We start from the raw sequence: 24,455 nt of genomic DNA on the forward strand, positions 1-24,455 counted from the left end.
TCCTTAATCGATAGATTCTTCCACTTCACCAAATCTTCCTTAATAGATCTTCCCTCAAAGAGCGCTCCCTGAAATCAATGATAGTCTTTGGAATCAGAACCAACTGTCCCTCCTCATCCAATGGAGGCAAATTCGATGAAGATACTACATTATTTCCAAGTGCCTTCTTGAGGTGTGACACATGGAAAACATTATGCACCTTACTGCTTCTTGGTAGTTCTAATTTGTAAGCCACTTCTCCGATTCTGTGACGACTCTGAAAGGTCCTAAAAAATGTGGCTTGAGCTACTCCGCCTCATAGTTCTTTAGAGTGGACTGTCTGTAAGGCTGGAGTCTCAAGTAGACCATGTCACCAACCTCAAAAGTGTGTTCCATACACTGCTGATCAGCATATAACTTTTTGTTGATTCTGTGCATGCTGAAGGTTTTGAATGTGCTGACTCTGTTTCAACATATCCCTCCCTTGAGGGGCCCTACTATCACCAAAGATCAGATAAACAAAACTTGATGCCTCATATCCATACAAAGCCATGAAAGGTGACATTTTGATTGACATGTGGTAGGAAGAGTTATAGCAATACTCTCCCAAATGAAGCCATCTTACCCAACTCTTCTACTGCTCCGAAACATAATTTCTGAGATAGCCCTCCAACCATTTGTTCACAATCTCCGTTTGCCCATTAGTCTGAGGATGATAACTAGTGCTTGGAATAAGCACTGTACCACTCAATTCGAAAATCTCTTGCCAAAAAGTGCTTAGGAACTTGTTGTCCCTATCATTCACAATGGTTTTTGGTAAACCATGCAACCTAAACACCTCTCTAAGGAATAAATCAGCGACTTGAGCTGCTATAAATGAGCTGGTAATGGTGAAGAAATTCGCAAACTTTGTCAATCTCTCCATAACAAATATATGCAATCTTTCCCATGTACCCTTGGTAACCCAGTGATGAAATCCATTGAAATACTTTACCATTTCTGATTGGGAATAGGTAATGGCCACAACAAACTAGCTCGAAAAGTGTGTTCATTTTTGTTTTGTTAGCAGATCGGACATTGCTTAATATAGCGAAGGACCTCAATCTTGAGTCCCTTCCATGAAAATATTTCACAAATTTGCTTGTATGTCTTGAAATACCCTTGGTGACCAGCCTAGCGAATGTCATGAAAGGATTGTAGAACCTTCTTTTTGAACTTAGAATCAAGTACAAGGAAGATTCTACCTTAATAATGTATCAAATCATCAACCAATTGATTCCTTTCATCATGTAAAGTACCATCAACTAGACTAGTAGCAAACTGATTTTTGGCATACTCTGCAACAATCTTCTGTTTTCAATCAGCAGTAATTTTCAATGAGCAAACTCAAATGTGGCCTTCTTGACAAAGTATCAGCCATAATGTTGTTCTTCCCCTTGACATACTCAATGTCACTCTTCTTATCACTTGCCAACATACCTCTCTGTGCTGTTTATTCCTCACTCTTTACTGAATCTTGACCAGAGTTATTGTCTTCTTTCATCATTGCAGTCCTGTAACTGTGCTTTCTTTATGCTATGACTGTGTTATGCCATTGCATACATTTCTGATCTTCATCTGTGGCAGGATCATGTGTTGTCTTTCCATAAGACTGTCAACTTGTATACTCATTCTGTGACTCTCTCATTCTCTCTTCTTGATTTTGAGAATGACTTTCATACTGGTGAGCCAATCTCTAGTTCAAGCTCTCAATCAAGTAACTCAAGTACTTGACCCCAGGTTTTATTGGCTGTCATCATCTTCATCAAACTGTCACTCCTAGGACTCCCTAGCCCTGTCACGAGCCTTCAGCTTCTGTGATTGTACTTGTCTCGCCTTTCACTATCATGACCTTATACAAGCTTATAGGTTTTAAAAAAAAAATCTTCCAGATCTTTACTGATTTCTTTACCAGGCATTATCTTCTTGTTAGGCCTCTTAACACAACACTCATAAATCCTCAGCCTCCTGCAAGCTCGACAACTGTCAAAAGGTTTCTATGACTGTTCTTTTCATGAGTCCGAGATTCCTTTCACAAGGAGTAGTACTGGCATCTCTTCCTAAATCCATCATACTTCTTTATTGCTATGACTGCATATAGGCATCCTTAAGTACTCAATATTAACAAATCTAATAAAAGGTTCACCACTAAGCACTGTTTTGAGGCTCAAATGAAGCACAAGGACTGTGAACACGTAATATATTATAATAAACCCTTGTTTTGATAACAGTTGTCCTACTCTAACTGTTCGTTCACTGGTCTGAAATACCAACCATGGAAACAAAGCCTTACAATCCTAAGATTACAAAGCCATGACTCTCTTATCTCTGTGTTTCTCTATTTAGAACCAACAGTAGCAAGAACTTACGTAAAGGGTTTTGTTAGTGATCACTTGACATTTCCTTAATACCTTATGACAGCATGCTTCAAAAAGGTACTTTAAAAAGAAATACAGCCCATGCAAGACCTAAGGCACCTACCATGTAACATATGTGGTGATTGAACACGTGGATAAGATTTGGATGGACTCTTGGAACTTTTCTCTGCTCTCTTGCGATGTGGTGTTTTTGTGCCCTTTGGACTACTTCAATGCCAGCGCAAGAGCATCTTCAATGCTAACAACCAGCAACCCTCACTCCATTTATGCAATGTGTATCCAAACAAGACCACCATCTGTTGCTTTTTGTGCTTGGAATGGAGCTTTTCATTAATAGAAAACCCCATTTCTCCAATGCTTCGCGAGGAGAGGAAAAAAGACCCCCAAAAGTGTGTTTTCCATCTTCTTTTGTCCTTGGCGTGAAATATTGGCAAAATTTGTTCACCTTTAAATTTTCACTCTCTTGGCATTGGACATAGCAAAACTTTACCTCTTTGACAACTTGGCACCTACAGAAAAAATGTGAAAAATTCCTAGTTGCAAACACAACTATGGCTCTAAAGGCTTAGTGTAATGTCCCTACTAGTTAGAGAACACTGTCCTGCAAAATAGTGTGTTAGAATACAACAGACATATAAATATATAATTGATCTGAATTGCAATCTAACTTAAAATACTTTACATTTTCATAATTTTTATCTAATAAAAAGGATACGAATGCCATACGAAAGTATGTCCTTAGGCGGCCGTGAAGCTCGCCTTCTTGGAACCTCTCCTGGTTCCAAACCCTTCTTGGAACCCCTCTTGATTCCAAGCCCTTCTTGGAACCCATCTTGGTTCCAAGCCATCCAAGAAATCGAAGGTTAATTCAATTCTTGTCTTGGATGTAACGTCTTACACCCAAGCCATCCGAGGAAGACCCTATGTCAATTCCTCGCCTTGGATGATGCATCCCATCATCCAAGTCCTCAGAGGGGACCGGCCAGATCCGTCTCTTCTTGGTTGAATTTAATCAACCAAGCCATATATATGCATATAGGTATTCAGTATGTACTGCCCTAGGGATTAGCATAATCCCTCCCTTAAACTAAGTTTGTTTCCTCCCTATAGTTTCCATCATGTGATAATATGTTTCTGCCTTTCATTAATTAACATGAATATTTTTGCCTTCCATTAATTAACATGAATATTTAAACTAAGCATGGACATATATTCCTTAATATTTCAAATCCTTTCATTAAAGCATTTACTAACATGAATATTATTTATACATTAATTACATTAATTAAACCCCTCCCTTACCTATCTAATGCATTTATTATAACATTCATTATTTATATCCATTAATTACTTATATTATAATGTTAACTATTTGTATCCCTTTTAAAATACATAATAATTAACATTACCAACGACCTTGCCTATATTCATAACCCCCTTAATATATTTACCCTTTTACCTGTTCGCTTGCAGCAGAATTCCCTTTTTTTACTCCTCTACCTCCCCGTGTCCCTTTTCCTTGAGGTGGCTGCTTCCTTTTAGAGCCTCGCGAAGGGCTGTGACCCCTCACGATTCCCTTCCGCACCAAGGGGTGCGGTGGTAATGCGATTACTGTCGCACTTCTTGGTGCGGGGGAATCGGGGGGGGGGGGGGTTTATTAGCGTTTGCCTTCCTATTCAATATTACGGTTTTCTCTTTTTAATATATATTAAATATGATACTTCCTTCATTGTTATATATATTTAAAATAATAATATAATGCTTTCTTCATTTCAAATAATAATATAATACTTCTTGTATTATATGTGTATATTAAACATATGACATTTTAAATAATGTATTTCCTCTTAGTATATTAATATTATTTAATACATTTACACCGGTGATACTGTTAACTCCTTCCTTGTGATAATCAATATTATTCCTTAATCGCTACTAACCATAACTGATGACTATTATCAAACTAACCACCATCTCCACTCAGACCGATATTGCGTAAGTCCCTACTTGTTGTCTTTCAACCTAGAGGAAAATCGTGAAGTCTCATAAATGAGACAATTTTTGATTTCATTTATATGATTAAATATAATAACATTAAATAGTTACTTAATAATTTCAAATAATCATTCGTTGATAATTAATATATAATAATAATTATTGTTTTATTTATGCTCTACCTAATGATCAAGGAGGGGACATGACAGTTAGAGGCATAATGTAACCATGCATTGAGTATCTGGACCCCATCTGTGCAAAAATGCTAACAACTCCAATTCATCTTCTACTTGGACAATGCTATTGTATGAAATAATATAATAAAATTTTGCTCTATACTCTAAATCCATGTCATGGGATTGTCTAGCTTAAGAAAATGTTTATCATCAGTAGTTGTTGCAGCTTATTGGTGTTAATTATCTTAATGTTGGTTTCATTGGTATGTTGGCATTGCAAGATTCTTTGTTCAATTGATTTAACCTTTATTTTATTGCATATCTTGCATGTGTTTCCATCTCTCCTGTCATTAGTGCAGTTCAACCGTTATACAAAGCAAAGCTTGATTGGAGTAATTTTATTTTGTTGATCTTTGTAACATTCTTCCTTTTGAAGATTCTGTTTATTTACAGCGGTATATTATATTCAGAATGGAAGTGTTTGCCTTTAGTAATAGCCTATTCTCTCCTTTACTATGCTCAAATTTCAAAATCCAAGGAAGCTCCTGAACTATTTCCACTTAGCATTGCTTTAGCTTTGCATGATCTGATTGAAATTGAACATTCAAAGAAATTTGGATCTGTTTGCAGGTGTATGAAGGTGCTGTCTACATGCATCAAGGGAAGACGTTCCTTGTTAAGAGTTTAGATCTTTCTGCAAAGATAGCTGTGTGCCAAGAGGCAGATTTGAAATACTATACAAAAACTCGTGACTTCACGGATATTCATGTAATTGGTGGTGACCTTGTAAGTGCTCCAAATTTCTGTTTTCTTTTTCCTTCCATTCATCCTCATAAAATTATGTAAAGGAAATGTCAAGTGGAAACTTAGCCTTCAAATTACCTATATCAATATTTCATTCCTTCCATTATGAAGAATAGTAAATACCAATGATGTTGATGTGAGTTATCTTGAGGGCTGGTGTGACTTCTCCAAAATGCGAGTAGTCATGCACAGTTGATTCATGGTTTCATTTGTACCCTAATGTATTGAACCTATACACATGCATTAGATGAGGTCAGGTTAGTCTTGTTACTGGGGATAATAGTAAATGCAGAAAATTAGTCAGACAGACAATCCGACACTGCAATGTCATTGCTGATGTCTTAAATGATGTCAGATGAGTTATAATGTTCTCATACTGAAGTATAAGGATATAACCATGATATCCCCATGTTTTAATTGTTTATTTTGTTTCTGATTGCAAACTATTCTCCATTATCTTGAGCATAGCAGCAAAAATCTTTTGGAGGAAAATATCAAATTTGAAGAAAATGTAAAAGAAAGTAGAAAAAGGGACAAAAACTTCTTGTATTTGAGATTTAAAGACATTTCCATAGCATGGAGATATAGAGAGCAAATAAAATTGATAGTTTAGCCTATGAATTATAGAATGTATATTTTTATTGTTCATTTCATACGCCACTTTCAACTTAGAACCTTTCAATCGAAATTTAAAACATAAATGATAAATATTATAAAATATTCATTGTTCAAACATTAAGTTCAATATTAAAATTATAATATCCAGTTCAACAATTAGTTTTCAATGTCATATGGGTTTTTTAATCATCGACATCATTGGCATTAGATGTCGGAATATTTGAAGAACCACAAGTACTGCCAGTCAGTATGCTTTGGCTCCTTATCCCACAACTTCGTGGGGGCCTAGGGGCAATGCCTCTAGTGGGGTCAAGGGGCAGCACCCCTTGCAAGGGTCTAGGGCCAATGCCTCCAATGGGGTCGAGGGGTGGCACCCCTTGTGGGGTCTTGGCTTCAACCACAGTGTGTGAGTATGAAACTCTCCTAATTAAGGGAAGGCTCCCCCTATCTATCTAAAACTGAAATAAAAACGGGATGGGACAGTGTTGGTGTCTTTTTTATCATCTACCAAACATTAGGATAGGATACCCAATGGTATTCTATCCTCTCCTAAAAAAGCACTACTAATTCCGAGGTCTATATGTGCGAACAAGCGACTTTAGTGGAATAGCTTTTTGGGTAGTATATGTTGAAATTTCAAGGGGGACTTACGTTGACAAGTATCTTGAACTGCTGAACTTAGATGGATTTGGCAATTTTAGGCTTTTCTTTTTTTGGGGGGAATTTTTTTGGGATTTAGACTTTCCAAAGAAAGGGAAAAGGGGACAGGGTTTGAGAAGGCTAATTTGATCCTACGAATTTTGGAGATGATATCAACTGGGTGCTCTCGGGAAACCAAACCTTGCTTCGCCACACTAGGGACAGCTACACAAGGCCGGTGCAATCTTCAATGGGTTGTGCTTATGATCGAGATGTTGGGATGCACAGGGGATGGGCTCAGACTAACTTTGCACGGTAGAATGGAAATCATACATTTACCAAAAGTATGAGTGGAGATACACCATCAATTGACACTTATCAAATCCTTCATTCAAATTAACAACAATGAAAGCAAATTAAAATTAATTCTAACTAAGTGTTGAGGCAATTGAAACCATGCAAATCATTCAAATAATAGAGATCACAAAGCAGCGCACATGCAATATATTATCTGGAAATGACCTTAAGCAACGATACATCAAAAACCTCACCCTCTTCAAATGAGAGGAGGTAGCCTTATATAGTTTCTCAAAAATAAATGAATGGCCAAGATCAAACAGCGATCAAGGGCCAAGATTGAAAATCTTAAACCCTAATTAGGGTTTCCCGAAATACTATTAGTTCAAACAAATGGAAGAGTGACACGTGGCGCAACTGCTAATTTCTCTAGGGTGAGTGGCCACTTTCTTCTTTCAGAGATTCAACTTATCTAGACACAATGAGCTTGACGTCCTCCATGGTGACACTTGGCAAACCGCCAATATGGAAGTCGACGAGGTCCACATCATCGGTACATGTGGCAAGGATGCCTTCCCACTCAACTGCTTGGGTGAGGAAGGCATCATCGATGGAGAGGAAGTTTGCAATCTTTGAAAGATCGCCTTTGTCAATCATCCCTGAATCCTTGAAGAAGCTTGCCTGAATACTGGCTCTCAGGTTCTCTGCTTGTAAATGCTTCTCCCTTAGGCTTTCCTTCTTCCAGATCTCTGACGCCACACGGAATACCTTGCCCAGGATCTCTCTAACACTTGCCTTTGTCTCGAAGCACTTGGTCTCGGATTTCTTCAGAACCTCAATCCGAGTGACCAGAGTATAGTACTATGTGCTGAAGTCGTACCTGTGTCCTGTCTGTATGATGCCTGCATTCACTAAGCTTCTCTTCGACATGCCTCGGATAAACTTCAGATGAGGGAGTATTTCATTTTGAATTTCATCCACCTCTTCCCAATTGGAGGCTAGATCCTGGATGCGATCAATCAATAAGAAGTTGCCTCGTGTGCCGATACTAAGTTTTCTACCAGTGTGTCAGCATGCACCGAAGCGTCTGAAATCCATTCCTTTTCTTGAGTGTACGAGCCCTTCATATCATCATAGTCCTTCATTGATCCCTGCTGAAGAGGCTGTGGCAGAGTAGGTGGAACCTCATGGTTGAGTGGGCTAGTGAGATGGAGAACATATTTCTTCCACTGTTGGTTCTCTTCTTCAACCTTCCTCCTCTTTTCCTTTTCATGAGCCAGCCTCGTCTTTAGAACGTTGCAGGAGTCATCAAAATATTGGATCTCTTGGTCCTGGGTGGGCTTACCCAGCTCTATGGTGGTAACCTTGTAATCATCTGCGGTGACATTGTCTCTAGTCTTCCCTTCTTTGGGCACCGCTATCTGGACTGTCCTGAATCCGGCACTGTCTCTCTGAATTAGGGAAAACTTCCTGGCGGGTTTGGGTGGTTTAGATATAGTGGGTTCATTCACCTTCTCCAAGAATGCCGCGGTGACCTCCTTGGTTGAGTGGGCCTCTTTGGGAACCTTGGCCTTTATCCTTGCTCTCAGCCAATCCAGAATGGCTGATTGTTCTACAGTGTTCCGATCAAACTCATGATTTGCCTGTCTTGGGTTTGCTGGTATGCCATCCAAGAAGATTGTAGGTGCTTCAATTTGCTCTCTGTTTGGACTTTGGAAGACCTTTTCCACTACTTCCTCAACTGGCTGGGAAAGCACTCTTACTTCATCATCAATCACACAGATGTTCATCTCTTGCTCCCCAGTTGCACTCTGATCGGGCGCAATGGAAGCAACACTTAGGATGGAGCGACTCTCGCTGGATTCTCTTCTCTCACCTACAACCCTTTTCCCTGTGACCTTTGTGGAGCTTCCAACCAACTCCTTCATCTTTTGATACCCAACACTTTCTGGATTTCGAGCATCACCGACGGAGGTACAAGGATTGACCGACAGAGTATCATGTACTCCCATTAATTCATAAGTCAAGGTCACACCTTTGGCCTTCAACTGTTTTGTCTTTTCAGACGCCCACCACCTTGAATACTCGACCACTGACCTCATGAGGTCTGCTAGATCTGATTTCTCTCCCTCTGTCCAATCTATTAAGACTAAGGGTTCATTTTTCATCTTCTCAAAGTCGGGCTGCTGAAGTTCTAGGCTTTCTTCTACCTGATCGGCAACCCTGAATACTTATGTTGCTCTCACCATACCCAACGAGATTCTTGACCAGAATCTCTTCCTGATCTTGAAGCTATCGGCTGCATTAGCCCAGTAGTCTTCTAGATCCAGTTTGTGCTCAAACGTTGTTCCTTCAATCTTCTTTATCCTATGGAATGGATCAAAATCTTTTCTTGCCTTGTATTGATAGAAGGGATACCAGGCCAGCTGTAATGTCCCCAGTTTAGCAGTTGACCAAGTGTGTGTGCGTTAGCCTTGTTCTACATGGTCCCGAGGGCCAATGAAGGGTTTAAGGGGATCCTGGAGTGTTTTGGCCTAGTCATTTCTAGTTTGGGCCAAAACGAAGTTGATTTACTCAATTTCAGGCATACTTACAATTTTTAGTAAGTCAGCAGGACATAGTGGAGGCCAGTTTTGGTGTTTGGATTTGATACTCCTCGGTGAGAGCTTTCCGACGAGCTATCACTCGCATTATTCAGAGTCCGATTGCTAATACATTTTAATGCCTGAAGTTTTATTAAAGTAACATTTAATTTAATTGTAAAATATTAAAGTGTTACTCTAATATTTATTTTATGGGGATCTGTACCCAAGGGAGACATAAGTGAATATTTTAATATATGTTTTATATTGCTCATCTTTCATCCCACATTGCCCATGAGAGTTGAGTGGACCCTTGGAAAAAGAATAAAAGAAAGCGTTTGTGGCTTCATTAGACATGTTGAATATGAGAAGAATTGGTATGTGTGAGTTGCAGATCCGTTCTTGGCATTAGAGGACGTCTATCCTCTCTTGTGACATTCTAGACGTCATTCCCCTGGGGTTTGGCCTTTGGAATCCATTGCTATCAGCTTTATTATCAGGCAGATTGGGTGCATTTCCAGCTACAGGCAGATTTAATGTTTGTTCATATCTCCTTCCCTACTTGTCCGATGCTTATGCCATTTTGAGGAGATGATTTTATGAAGATATTGGATCTATTGAAGACAAATTAATATTGCTGCAACACTATTCACGCGGTTACTATTCACGCAGTTACTATTCATGCGGGTACTATTCATGTCACTGTAGCAGCAAGATTGAAAATGATTGCTGGAGTATTATGTCAATAATGCTGGAATAATTAGTGAGTTGATAATCTGCCATGTATTTGATTTTATTAAAATCTGAAAATAACACCTTATCAGCAGTAGTTCAATTTTCAGTTTGCATATTATTGTAGTTTCATTCTTGTCCATATCTGTGATTTCAATTCCATGTAAAACAAACCAACATTTCATTTCCGGAGCCATAAGGGAATTTAAAACATTAAACGGAGAAATAAGGAGTTGGATGCAAACTGTTTGATAAAATTCCTAGCAGCAATTGGTATGGTTTTTGGGCATTCCGGGGTGTCCATTACACCAGCTCCTTCTCAACGGTTGCAGCAGCTTATGAAGATGGACATGTTTCCAGCCCATTACCAATTGTAAGTGAGGACATCCCTGCCTTCTTCTGCTTATCCCTTTGAATCACTATATACTCCTCCAATTGTCTCACAACCTCGAGCAACACCACTCGGTTGGCAGGGTAAGCTGGAAGCTTGTATGGAGGATCGGAGAATCCCTGAATTCAGAGGTAAGTGAATTTTGGATATTGGATGTACCAACACCCGAACCGATAGATGAAGTCCATAGACTTTTGAGAGAGCCTCTGGTGCAGGCCACCTTGAAGTGTCCGGGTAATGTGCATCAGGAAGGTATCATTCACCCTTTTGAAATGGAATTTCTCCTCCATGTGGAGCTGGGGATAGCAATCGTATGCTAGAAACTGGTTCTTTTTGTTCCCAACTTCTCCTCTACAAGTGAGACCTCTGTACCTGTAGGTCTCGGCCAAAGAATAAAACAATTAAGAACTCATGAAGAAAGTCCTATTTGTCTCCAGGTTCCTTAGCTGGCTGTCTAGGTTGTCGCTGATCATCCGGGCCCAGTCTAACATTTTTACTCCATTGATTATTTCATTAATGAAATAATATATCCAGGGTTCGAATGGAGCTCCCTGAGGATTTCCTATTATTCTATTGAGCAGGACAATCATGTCCCCAATGTCTTCCTTGAAGTATGCTCGCACTAGGCTCTTTCTCTGGAGTTTAGAGGCGCCCTTCCTCGGCTTGTCTAGCCAGGAATGGTTAACTATGGCATCGTATTCCTCTAGGTGTCATGGTACAGACTGTTAGCTTCGTCCTTTGTCATATACACTGTGTTGTGGTACTCTGGGATCCTGAAGGCCTCTGTGATGGCCTCATCGTTGACATTCGCTAGCGTTCTTCCATCAGGTGCAACAATGTCCTTACTGATGGGGTTGTATGTAATGTCCCTACTATTTAGAGATCATTAACCTGCAAAACAGATTGTTAGAACTTAACAAACATATATATATATATATATAAGTAATCTAAATCGCAATCTAACTTTAATACTTAATTAACATAATCATAATTTTCATCTAATAAAAAGGATACGAATGCCATACGAAAGTATGGCCTCAGGCGGCCGTGAAGCTCGCCTTCTTGGAACCTCTTGGTCACAAGCCCTCCAGGAAATCGAAGACGAGTTCGAATCCTGTCTTGGGTGTAACCTCTTACACCCAAGCCATCCAAGGAAGACCCTTGTCTATTCCTTGCCTTGGATGATGCCTTCATCATCCAAGTCCTTAGAGGGGATCGGCCAGAACCATCGAGTCATGTCTTGGGCATAACCTCTTACACCCAAGCCATCCAAGGAAGACCTTTGTCTATTCCTTGTCTTGGGTGATGCCTCCATCATCCAAGTCCTCAAAGGGGATCGACCAGATCCTTCTCTTCTTGGTTGAGTTTTAGTCAACCAAGCCATACATATGCATATCAATTCCAGTTCATAACTTATCCCTTGTGTTAACATGGATTCCTAATGTATTCTCTAACATATATATATCAATGTACTTTACCATTTTTAACATATGCATTAAGTTTCATTAAATACCTTTGTATTACACATTCCTTCCTAATGCGTAAACTTGTGAATACAATAATTAACATGATTATATCCTTTACCTATATTTAATGACCACTGAATATCATACATCAATTAATATATATACATTCACTTGGACAATAATTAACATCACAAATTTACGAGCATTCCACATTACCCATTAACTAATGTTAATGAACATTACATATATTACATATTAATTAATAATACTGAATACTAATTAATTAACAATGGACATTACATATTAATTAATAATATTGAACATTAATACGAGCCTTCTTACCTTTCGTCTGCAGCGTCTCTTTTCCTTCCGTTCCCTATCCTCCCTTGACCCCAACGGTTGACTGGGTTTAATACCCGTGGGAAAGGGTCTGACGGCCCGCAGCCTAAGCTACGGCTACCGTCACACCACTTTCCTTCCGAAGGAAGGGGTGTGACAGTAGGCGCAGCCTAGGCTATGGCTTTCCGTCCCACCACTTCCCGCGAGGGGTTGGGGGAGAGGGGGGGTCCACGTGACCTTCCCTACATTCTTGATATATTTAAATATTTCATGGCCCGTTTAATATATTAAATGTATCAACGTAATTTTCCCAATATAATACTTTATTCTATTCAAATAATATGTTAATATTATTTAATGTTTTAATTCCATAATACATTAATATATTACAATTGTCTTATATCATTTTACTTTCCTAATATATTAATATATTACATTATTTTAATAATGGTCTTTTTAATTTATTATATCGTTATAAGGCTTACATCGGGCAGTGAGGTGGGGTTATCACATTGTAGTGTTTGGCACATTCGACTACTAGTTCATTGCACTGCACGGTGGGGAGGAAGCCAACAGCATGCACGATACCACTCTTCATCATCTTTCGCGCAATGATGGTAGGCACAAAGTTGTCCAGACCAAACATTCGCTTCTTAAATTCCCTCAGGTTGATGTGTCAAAGGTTGGTGTCGCTGATGTTCTTCCACTTTGAAGTCATTCTCGACTCTGGAGGAACATCTTTCTCTACCTGGAATTTCATAAAGTCTGGGGTCTGCAAGCAAATAATGAAATTTTAAAGTTAGAAAATGATTTGCAAAGTTTTGAAAATAACAGGGCTGCGAAATGGCTAAGTGTTGGAAAATTTTCCATTTTTATTCTCATACTTAGCCATAAAAATCGAATTTCCACCTAAAAACCCTCAGTCTTAAAGCTGGTTGTGGTTACCACCAAGTGTCAACTTTCAAAAAAAAATTCATACTTAGCCAAAAAAAATGATTTTCTTCCTCCAAAATTTCAAAAAAATCATTTATAAAATTTTGGAAAATATTCAGAAAATTCATAATTTTAATTTCACCTCTGACTTGGATAGAAGTAAGGCTAGAATTTTCTCCAGAATACTCAGAAAATTCAGAAAAGTTTAGATAATTCTTCCTCGTGCTAGTTGCCTTTCTCCAAAATCCTGTAAAACTTTTGCCAAAAAATATTATTCAACTTCCAGCAATATCTAGAATTTTCTCCAGATGTTCTTCAAACTAACATACTTTACTAAGCTCTCCTTAGTAACTTTGAACTTCTTGGTGTAATAATGAAGTTGATAATGAAGTGTTTGTAGACAAGGTTAAATCTTCAAGTAGAAACCCTTAAAATCATCCAATTCATACTTCTAATTTGAACTTCATGTTTCCCAGTTTTAAGACAATATCTCAAAAAAACATTCCATTTTGATTTATGTTTGAAGATATTTATCAATTCTCCAATATTCCCTTTCAAAAAAACATTCCATTTTGATTTAACATCTCAATAATCTTTCAATATTCTTTTCCTCCAAAAAAAACTTTCCATTTTGGATTTATTTTGAAGATATTTAATAATCCTTAGATATTTTCTTCATTTTGGATTTAATTTTGAAATCTCTGTGGATTTTTTTTTTTGTTGACTTGGTTTGACCTTCCATGTGTAGGCGGACTTTTGGAAGTTTATCTTCATCTTCTCCAAGTTTTGGCGGACTTTGCCTACCCCCTCCAAGGTATGGCGGACTTTGGAAGGTGTTGGTGGCACCCCTTGGTGGCATCACACACATGGCAGAGTTTAGACCAACTATCTCACATGGCCTAGGGCGGAGTTTAGACTTGGTGCTCTTGGGCGGAGTTTAGACTTGGTGCTCTTGGGCGGACTTTGGTGGCTTCTCCACCTTGGGCGGACTTTGGAGGTTGCTCCCATCTTAAGACCTTGGGGTGGACTTCAAGCACCTCTCCTCATGGCTCTCTAACCTTTGGCGGACTTTGGGCTTGGCTTCTCCATGCAAGGCGGACTTCAGCACATATCCTCATGGGCAGACTTTAAGCACCTATCCTCATGGCCCTCTAACCTATGGCGGAGTTTAAACTTGACTTCTCATGGCCTAGGTGGACTTTGAACAAGGCTCCTCATAGCCTTCCCAACCTATGGCGGAGTTTGGAGAGTGCTCCCACATAGCTCTCTTACCTTGGCGGACTTTAGACTTGGCTCCTCACAGCTCTCTTACCTTGGGCGGACTTTGGAGGTTGCTCTTGGGTGGACTTTGTAGGCTCTCCCTACCTTGGGTGGACTTTGGAGACCTCTCCTCATGACCCTCCTAGCCTATGGCGGACTTCAGGCTAGGCTCCTCCATCACTGGGCATGCTTGGGCAGACATACATGGCGGACTTTGGAGGTGCCTCCTACATGGCCTCCAAGATAGTGGCGGACTTTGGGGAGTGCTCCCACATGACCTCCCAATGCATACATGGCCGACTTTGGTGGTTGCTCCATGCAAGGCGGTCTTCAACACATCCCCTCATGGGCGGACTTTAGACTGTTGGCCATCATGGCCTCTTCAACACATGGCGGACTTCTGGATGGCCTCATTTGTACCTGCAAAAAAAAACCCTTCGTTAGCTAGACTTAGAGGATTTTTAGAAAAATTTCAAAATTTCACAGCTTAATCAAATTTATCTGGATTAACTTGAAATTTGAAATCCATGCCTAGGTGGATCATCTGAAGAAGCAAAAAGCCTAAAATCTAGGGATTTAGCTTTTTTAGGTCAAAACTTGGAATTTTCGAGTTCCGGTCGAAGCTGGTCAATGGTGCAAGTGTAAACCCTAGGTTTGCATCCCGAAAAAGCAAAACGCCTAAAATCTAGGGATTTAGCTTTTTTAGGTCAAAACTTGGAATTTTCGAGTTCTGGTACTCGTCAGTGGTGCAAGTGTAAACCCTAGGTTTGCATCCCAAAAAAACAAAAAGCCTAAAATCTAGGGATTTAGCTTTTTTAGGTCAAAACATGGAATTTTCGAGTTCCGGTCGAAGTTGGTCAGTGGTGCAAGTGTAAACCCTAGGTTTGCATCCCGAAAAAGCAAAAAGTAGACATCCCTAAAAAATAGGGAAAACTTTCTAAAAATAGCCATACTGGGGATTGGGCTAAAAATGCCAAAAACAAAACTTCCTAAAAAATAGGAAAAAGCAAAAAAACCAAACTTTCTAAAAATAGAAAGTTGTCCAAATCAATTGCGATCTTCGTCCTTTGGCCTTTCTAAGCACTCTGGTGGTGTTCACACTTCGGAATCACGTAACTTGCAAAAACTAACTTTCAATCGTCAGGGCTTGAAATGCTCTGAACTGGACAAGGCTTGGTGAAATTGCAGCAAAAGGTCACAGGACACTAACAAAACCCTAGAAAGCAGGAAAAGGGAGGGTCCCCACTTGTAATGGGGCGATGTGTGAAAAAGGTCACAATAGACAGCAGTCTTCCTTCTTTCTTCAAGGAAGCCTATATCCTTTTCTCTCCTTAGAAAAGTGATAGCAAGAAAATGTATAATAATGGTAACAACTTCAAATGAAAACGAGAGAAAGGAAATGAAGTTTCCTAAAAGCTCAATGACTCTTGTCACTTTCTTCGGGACGGGACAGCAATGTCAAGCTCAAAGACTTGACTATTGGAAGTCTTATCTACCCTTTGCTATACTAAAATTTACAACGAATAAAAGACAATCGCTCAAAGACTGGAATAATCTATTATTTCAACACAAAGACAAGAACTAATGCAAGCTCAAAGACTTGGTGCTATTTCTTATTAAACAATAATTTTTCCTCAAGTATAGACGCAAGCTCAAAGACTTGCTGCTCCTTCTAGAGATTTTCCTATTTTAATTAATCTTCTCTACTTGCAGCTCAAAGACTTCAAATCAGATTAGACTAAGCTCCTTTAGAAACACTTTGCATGGAAGAAATAAAAAGATTCAAACTCAAACGTGTAGCTCAAAGACTCAAAACTTGAGTAATCCTTCTTTATTATTCTTCAAAACTTTCAATTCACATACATAAGCTCAAAGACTTCTTGCTGTAAATTTGGCAGAGTTTTTGCTTGCTTTCCAAAAAATAAAGATTACAATAGACCTCTCAAGTATTTATAGAAGAGGAGCCTTGAGAAAAAGGTGGGAGGATCGTAACTAACTTGAGAGATTCTCTCAACCACCAAGACTTATTCAATAACTAACTAAGACTTATTCTTACTACAATCCTAACTGAACACAACTTGTAGTTGCCTTACATGTAATTACAAAAGTGCAAGTAATGAGTTAACTTGCAATTAGAAAGTTATTTTTTACATGTAACTTGTCAAAACAAAATTACAAATGCATAACTAAAATTATTCCATGTGTCTAAAGACACGACTCTAACTACATCATCCTTTGTCTGTGATGATCATCATGTCGCTTTAGGATGCTAGAACTTGAAGTATTCTGGATTGGTAAAGACATCTTGAAACGGAACGGGAACTTGCATCCTTATCTTCTTGCTTGGGGTAGTACTGGCTTTTCAAGAGGGAAAGGGCGGCCTTCCTTTTTTTATGTCATGACCATCTTTGTCTTGAAAGCATTCTATGTTCTCAACCATGAATTCTTATTGTATCTCTTCTTTGTATCATCCTTCAATCTTGAAATCAGCTTGCAAAATAAGGCCCATGCGTTAATCCATTGATTTGGTAGATCGTGTGTGCAAACCGGACTGACAAGGGAAGAGATAAATTGATGCGAAAATGGGCTCACAAGTGAATTTCGGGTTTTGGAAGTTGCATTACATGTGTGGGGAAAACAAGAGCATTAACTTACAATTGCGGGGAACAAACATGCAACTTCATATGTGTAATGGGTAACTACAAGTTTGCACTTGTAATTGGACCTTTAGAACTCATTTTCAAGTGTTTTTTGAGTGCATTTTGGACCAATTTCGGGCTCTGGATGGTTGACCGTAGGTGGACTTTAAATGGGGAAAATGAATGAAGGTGTGAAATGAGTGGATGAAATGGTATGTACAGATGATGGAAATGAATATGAAAAGATTTTGGAAAGGTCGTCTTCAAGAAAATGGGAAGAACTTTCAACATGTAATCCGGTTCTAAAAAATCCCTATTTTAACTAAAAAAGCCAAAAAACAATAAAAATAATTTAAAAAAAAAAGGGAAATTTAAAACAAATTACAAGTATTCATCTTTTAATAAAAGTGCACATGTAATAAGCTAAAAATTCCCCTACAAAGACCAAAACAATGGACATCATTAAAACTTGCAGTTTGAAGAAAATTCTCCACCTGCTGTCGGGATTTTAAAACCCGAAATTGAAGGAAAGACATAGCAAATGAACCCAGAACTGGACGAAATTCGAAACGTAGTTCAAGGATGGACTGACAATTAAGGCAGTCGAAGGAATAGTCAAAATTTTGCCTCGGGAAGCGTGCCACAGAGTAAAATCTTCAACTTGTTGTGACTGTTTTGAAACCCGAAATTATACAGAAAGCTAGGAAAAGGAAGAGAAAAACTCACCAAAACTTGGACAATGATGGCAAAGACACCCCCAATGATTTGACACTATCAAATGTGAGTTTTGTACCTCGTAAAACGTGCCTTGGAGACAAAAATGACATTTTTTAGGCAAAAATTTGTAGGGGTTGTCGTATTTTTGAGAATCCAAAAATGAGGACAACAAATATCAAATTTGAAGAAAATGTAAAAGAAAGTAGAAAAAGGGACAAAAACTTCTTGTATTTGAGATTTATAGACATTTCCATAGCATGGTGATATAGAGAGCAAATAAAATTAATAGTTTAGCCTATGAATTATAGAATGTATATTTTTATTGTTCATTTCATATGCCACTTTCAACTTAGAACCTTTCAATCGAAATTTAAAACATAAATGATAAATATTATAAAATATTCATTGTTCAAACATTAAGTTCAATATTAAAATTATAATATCCAGTTCAACAATTAGTTTTCAATGTCATATTGGTTTAATCATCGACATCATTGGCATTAGATGTCGAAATATTTGAAGAACCACAAGTACTGCCAGTCAGTATGCATTGGCTCCTTATCCCACAACTCCGTGGGGGCCTAGGGGCAATGCCTCTAGTGAGGTCAAGGGGCAGCACCCCTTGCAAGGGTCTAGGGCCAATGCCTCCAATGGGGTCGAGGGGTGGCACCCCTTGTGGGGTCTTGGGTCAAGGGGTGGTGCCCCTCATAGGGTCTTGGGTCAAGCCCAAATGAAGACCTTCAAAACTGCATAGACATTCATGGTGCGCACCATTTTCATAATTTTTAAAAGGAAAAATCAAAAACAATTTAGAAAATCAAAAATCAAAAAATGCAAAAAGTTCATTAAGTTCACACTAGGTTTAGTCGGGTCCACTTGGATCCTCATTGAGTTCACTTGGGTTTGTACTAGACAAACCTACCTCCTTAGATCCCCATCTTGTGTGTATGTGCAGGCAGATTGAATCAGATGAGCTGGACCTAAATTCTAACATAATATTATACATCACAAGTAATTTATTTAATGACAAAGAGCCTAAATTCCATGTAGCTAACAAATAACCTTTATAAATGTATATTGATGAACACCAACAGAGGTTTTCAAACAAGGTAAAATTACTCTAAACAAACACAAAAGCTAAGTTGCCAATCCTCATATGGGTAAGGGTATGGGTTTGGGGCCTTAGGTATATATATATAGCTCCTCCAAAGCGGATTCACGTTATCACATCGTGCCACTGTACAAACATGGTATATAGGATGAAGATCAAGCCCAAATTGAGGAGTGTTGAACCCAGTGTTCCACGGAAACGCTTTTCCCCCTCCTAGGCCCAAGTCCCCCCATCCCCGAAACCCGTCCCTAAAACTTTTTCCCTTTGTCCCCCTGTCCCCGAAGCCCGTCCCCGCGTCCCCTCGTCTCCCCGTCCCCAACGGTCGTGGAACACTGGTTGAACCCCCTTGTGAATGAGTGCATGTACATAACACCTCCAACTATGGTTGCCAAAGCTTCGAGTGAACCCGAAATAGGCCTATATATAATTTGCAAATATATATGTTAAAAATATTTGTAATTAGCAAATATATATTAAAATATTTATAATTCATAAAATATATAAAAAGGTAATTTATTTTTTAAATACTTGAAAATTTATAATTCATTCATGGGGTTGTCTAAGGGCTTTTTCCTTCTCTCTGCTTGGCCAATAGGAGAAAGTACCACATCTATTCCCTTATTTTTAATATTGTAAGAAGGGGCAAAGGGCTAGGGAATGTATTCGATCCAAGTCTATAATTTGCTAATTGTGGGGCTAGTAAACAGAATTGGGAAATTTGGTCTTAGTGTTCCTGTTGAATTTGTTGCATGGAAGAAAAAACATTGGAAACACTAATCGTAAAGAAAAACGGATAAAAAATGGTTGAAAATCATTGCACGTGATTTAAATGTGATTTTAACATGTAAACAAAAAGAAATTGGTCAATAAATGTTGACCACGATTATGTTCGAAAACACGATTTTGGCAATTAAGAGTATGCTTTTCGCAATTTTTGCTTCTTTGATTTTGAGTATGCACTTGATAGCTTCTATGTGTTATATAGGCCTAGCTAGGTATGCAACAACGCCATACCAATGGAAAACCTCATTGCCTTTGGTTTGGCTAGCTAAAGTTAGAACTCTTCGAAGTTGCCTCCTCTATTGGTTTACCATAGTAGTCAACTAGGTGCTGCTTTACTTGTCCATTTGTTCATTTTCTTTATCTTCTTTTTCTAATTTTGAGTCAATCATAATGTTGATTTTTGACATTACTCAAGTCACTTCTTTAGGAAACTTGTAACTATAGGTTATTGGGTGTATCTTGACATGAGGTGGTATATGGAGTTTGTAAGCTACTTCATTATTCTTTTCCAGTATTATAAATGGTCCACAATATCTAGGGTATAGTTTACTAGGTTTTCCTAGAGAAGGCGTACTATTGGGTTTGATTCTAAGATGCATATTACCTCCCTTGCCCAATGATTGAGTTCTATGTTGATCTTTTTGTTTATATCTCTTCTTACTTGAGCTCTTTATTTAATTATTTTCCAATCAGCATTTCATGCATTTCTTGTAGCATTTGGTGTAGTATTTATGTTTTATCCTTGAAATTTTGGAGATCTACGATAATTGATTTGAGAGGTTTAAACCATACATCACTTTGAAAGGTGAGTCTATGGATGCCAAACACTATCATTGAAGTGAATTATTTAAAGAGCATTTTTTCTTCCCAATTTGAGCTTGTTTCCAACTTATTCTTTTAAAAATCTTTCATTAATTCGATTAGTCTATTTATCTACCTAATTGAGGCCCGTAATTGAAATATATCTCATTTTAGAGGTTAGTGATGAATTTAAGGTCTGTATTACTTTATTTTCTATGGTAATCTATATCTAGAAAATATCCATGTTTAAGGGTAACTATAAGTTCTAAGGCATTGTGGGTCATTCCACATGTCGACTCTAAAAGTTATATAATCCCAAATCCCTAAAGACAAATCAGAGCCAAGCCCTAGGGGATTCTAGCTTAGGATGTGTTGGTGTTTCCAACTGATTTCCCAAAAACACCTAAGAATTAGCCAAGCTCTATCAACAGGTTTTTGGATCAGTGGCCAACGAACAGGATTCAACCACAAAGGTTGCAATCCTCTGCACTTCAGGCTTTGCTAGACCTAGGCGAGTGAACCTTTACAACATTTAAAGATCTGAAGTTATTATTGACTAATGTTGTAATTAAGCAGATGGTTCTCAATGGGTTTCAACCATGGCCTTTACATTTAACCTTGAATTGGCTTTATTCATGGTTATTTTATCTGTACTTGCACGGTTGAGAACAAATTCTACACTAAGCTATACCTACAAACATGAAATTAAATGGATTTTGATTCTTAGAATTGTTTCTGAATTAGATCTGGACATCCTAGATTGATTGGTGCCTGAATCCTAGATTAATGGAGTCAATTAACGGAGAATTTTATGTTTATGAAACAAGCTAAATCCAACCATTTAATCCTAGTCATCCATGCATTACATAGACATCTGATTGCAACACATTTAAGATTCTACTTAATGATCACTACTGCATCCTCAAATTCAAAGTAACGTGTTTATATAATTTAATTCTTCCCTGAAAAGAAACCTATAAAACATTCCACACATTCACAACAAAATTGTAAAGATAAATAAAAATACCCTTTGATATATTGATTCATTTGAAAGATGAGAATACAATAGGAGACAATCTCAAAGTGTTTTTCTTTTAATTGCTTGCATGGTTGACATTGCTCATAGACACGAAATCTCTGCAACCTTTTTCGATTACTCTAAAATAGACACACTACATCATCTACGCGCTCAAAACATTATTTCAGAACCTTGTACAAATGATCTTGAATTCCCTTGTATAGGAAAGTAAGGGAGCAAACAAGCTTCAGATCATTTGTACATGTTGCAAAATTTTATTAATCAATTCAGAATATGCCAAAGTTATCTTTACATTGCATAAGAGACAAAAACTATTTGCATTCAAAGGAGGGAAGTTCTTCTTGTCGTGAAAATACAATCCTTCGATGATGATTGGGCTCCCTCTAACTGCTTCTGCTGATGTGGACGCTCCTTGAACTGAAAAATGTTGAAGAAAACAATGTTGTTGAAGACTTGACACATGGCAAAGGGAAACTTGAAAGATAAAGGCACTAAAATTTGATGACCCATTGAAATGCAAATCAAACACATTTAGTTCCATTTTGTAACCATAAGGTACCGGTGATCTGCTTGATCTGGCAAGTTCCTTTCTAAGATAACTGAAATTTAATTTGAATTACATTTATTCTCATTCCTGTTCCATTATTCTGGAGTACCTATTTTAAGCTCAATAACACAGTATTTTGCATGCCACTGTGCTATAGAAAATTTTGAAGGCCATTTTTAGTTCTATAGCTGCTACACTTGGGCCAGGCTTTTTCTGCACTTATTATCCAATGTGGCCTTGGTTTCCACTATAAACTTGCCATACCCAATGTTGGGTGCAATAATCTTATCAAGAAAAGTATGATTTGTAGCCATTTGCAACTTCTTTTTATCATCAATTGCTAGAAGGATCGTGGGCACACTCATATCAAACTCTTTCTTCTAGTCCTCCAAGCTTTTCACTTCACCCTGCTCATTTAGTAGGTCAGGAATTGACCAATGTTGAAATGTATGCAAAATATCAATTTTGCCTTTAATTGCTTGCTCCTTCTATAAATTTGACTGTAATGTCCCCTACCTGATCTATTTCAATATATTAAAATTGATTGATATTCTTCAATTAGTTATTAAAAAGTGCTTATCTATTTTCCTCATTAGATGATTAATATCATTAGATGATTAATATATCAAACCCTGCTACTACTTCAGTTTTAAGGGAGAAGGGTTTATGTATGTTAAACGAAAATCGCCAGGAAATCGGTGAGTCCAAGTCCGAGACATGCTCACCGAGTCTCTGGGACTCCGACTCGGACTTGCCAGACTCGCCGAGTTGGCAAGTTTGGCAAAAACTCGCCAAACTCGGCGAGTCCAGTGCCTGAAACTCAACTACTGGCTGGGTTACGTAAAATGACAAAAAAAAACATTTTAAAAAGTTTTTTAAAAATGAATGGTCTCGTCTTTGTTCACTTCAACCTCCGCCTGAGAATGAGAAAAATTAGAGTTACAACATGCCAGCCAATATGGGGGGAAACTGTGTCAATAGAAGTAGGGAAAATTTAACTTCCGAGTCTGACACTGATTGGATCAACCAGGTAGATATAGAGCCTAAGACTGTAGCCATGGCAAAGGAGGAGCGAAGAGCACGAGCACAGATAGGAGATTCAGAGGCAGATAGTGACATGGATGTTCCTGATGTTGGTGAGCATGGCATGGTGTGACGGGGAGCAGCTATGGCTGTCGAATCATCCAGGAACTACCTTAGACGCCTTCGCAGGGGGTCGAGGCCAAAGGGTGCAACCGTGCTAGCTCCTCTGAGCCATAGGCTTGTAGTTGTATTACCTTTGGTATTTGTATGAAACATTTGATGATGATCATATGATGACATGGATTTTTTATTCCATGAGTTTCGTAATATTGTATACATTTGACAATAGTGCAGATGGTGTGGTCCTGGATATTCTTGATTGATAGTCAATGATTCATCTTTACCCTGGAGGATGATAAGATCATAGCTCTGATACGATGAGACAAATTGCCCCAAGCCAGAGGTTAACCTCCTCAACATTGAGAAGATTGGTGATAAAGAAGTACTGGCAATCACCTGTGCTCAAACCAAAATGGCCACTTATCCCAACCCCCGTACGGAGAAGGAGAGATTACGAGAGGCAAAAGCCAACATTGAACATGAGATGATGACTGAACAATGAAACAAAGAGGTGGTGAGTACATCATCCCGTACTGAAGCCGAAAATAACATAATTAGGCAAGTACTGCAGATGGAGGTGCCGATAAGGGTGAAGGACCTTCTAGACACAATGCCACTACTGAGAGCCGCCATTTTCAGCTCCATACAAACCACTGAGCAGGCACTTTCAGGTGCGACACAAGTGGAAGTTCCGGTCAGCCCCTCGGCTGACCCAATGTTGTTGGCCTTAAATAGTGGTCGGCATCGTGCGGTAGTAGAGATGGGAATTCTCAAGGCTATCCTCAAAGACACCATCGTGGACGGAGGTTTGGGGGTGAATGTGTTGTCGGAGGATACGTGGAAGAAGCTCAGGAAGCCAACACTATGGCCACCCACATTCAACTTGGTAGGTGCAGACCAAAGTTCCCAAACTCGAGCTCGGCTCGGACTCGGCAAGGCCGACTCGACTCGTGACTCGGCAATGACTCGGCAAAATTAAAAAGACCTTGAAATTAAGAGATTTTTGACAATTTAAAACTTGTTTCATGCACCCGTTATTGAATAAAG

At 38.6% G+C, this 24,455-nt stretch overlaps 1 protein-coding gene across 5 annotated transcripts in view; it reads left to right on the plus strand.

Moving 5' to 3' along the window:
• The window catches only part of LOC131066901 (uncharacterized), a 401,673-nt gene that overhangs the window by 293,964 nt on the left and 83,254 nt on the right, over window positions 1–24,455 (plus strand). For all 5 annotated transcript variants that reach the window (XR_009111744.2, XR_009111745.2, XM_058001780.2 and 2 more), the window contains exon 21: window positions 5,198–5,353. Coding sequence is in view for 3 of the 5 variants with exons in the window: in XM_058001780.2 (XP_057857763.2) it covers window positions 5,198–5,353 (156 nt within the window). In the remaining 2 variants the exon portion in view is untranslated. The remainder of the gene's footprint in view (window positions 1–5,197; window positions 5,354–24,455) is intronic.

Source organism: Cryptomeria japonica, chromosome 9 (genome assembly GCF_030272615.1).
Source record: "Cryptomeria japonica chromosome 9, Sugi_1.0, whole genome shotgun sequence".
In the NCBI taxonomy this organism is placed as follows: domain Eukaryota; kingdom Viridiplantae; phylum Streptophyta; class Pinopsida; order Cupressales; family Cupressaceae; genus Cryptomeria; species Cryptomeria japonica.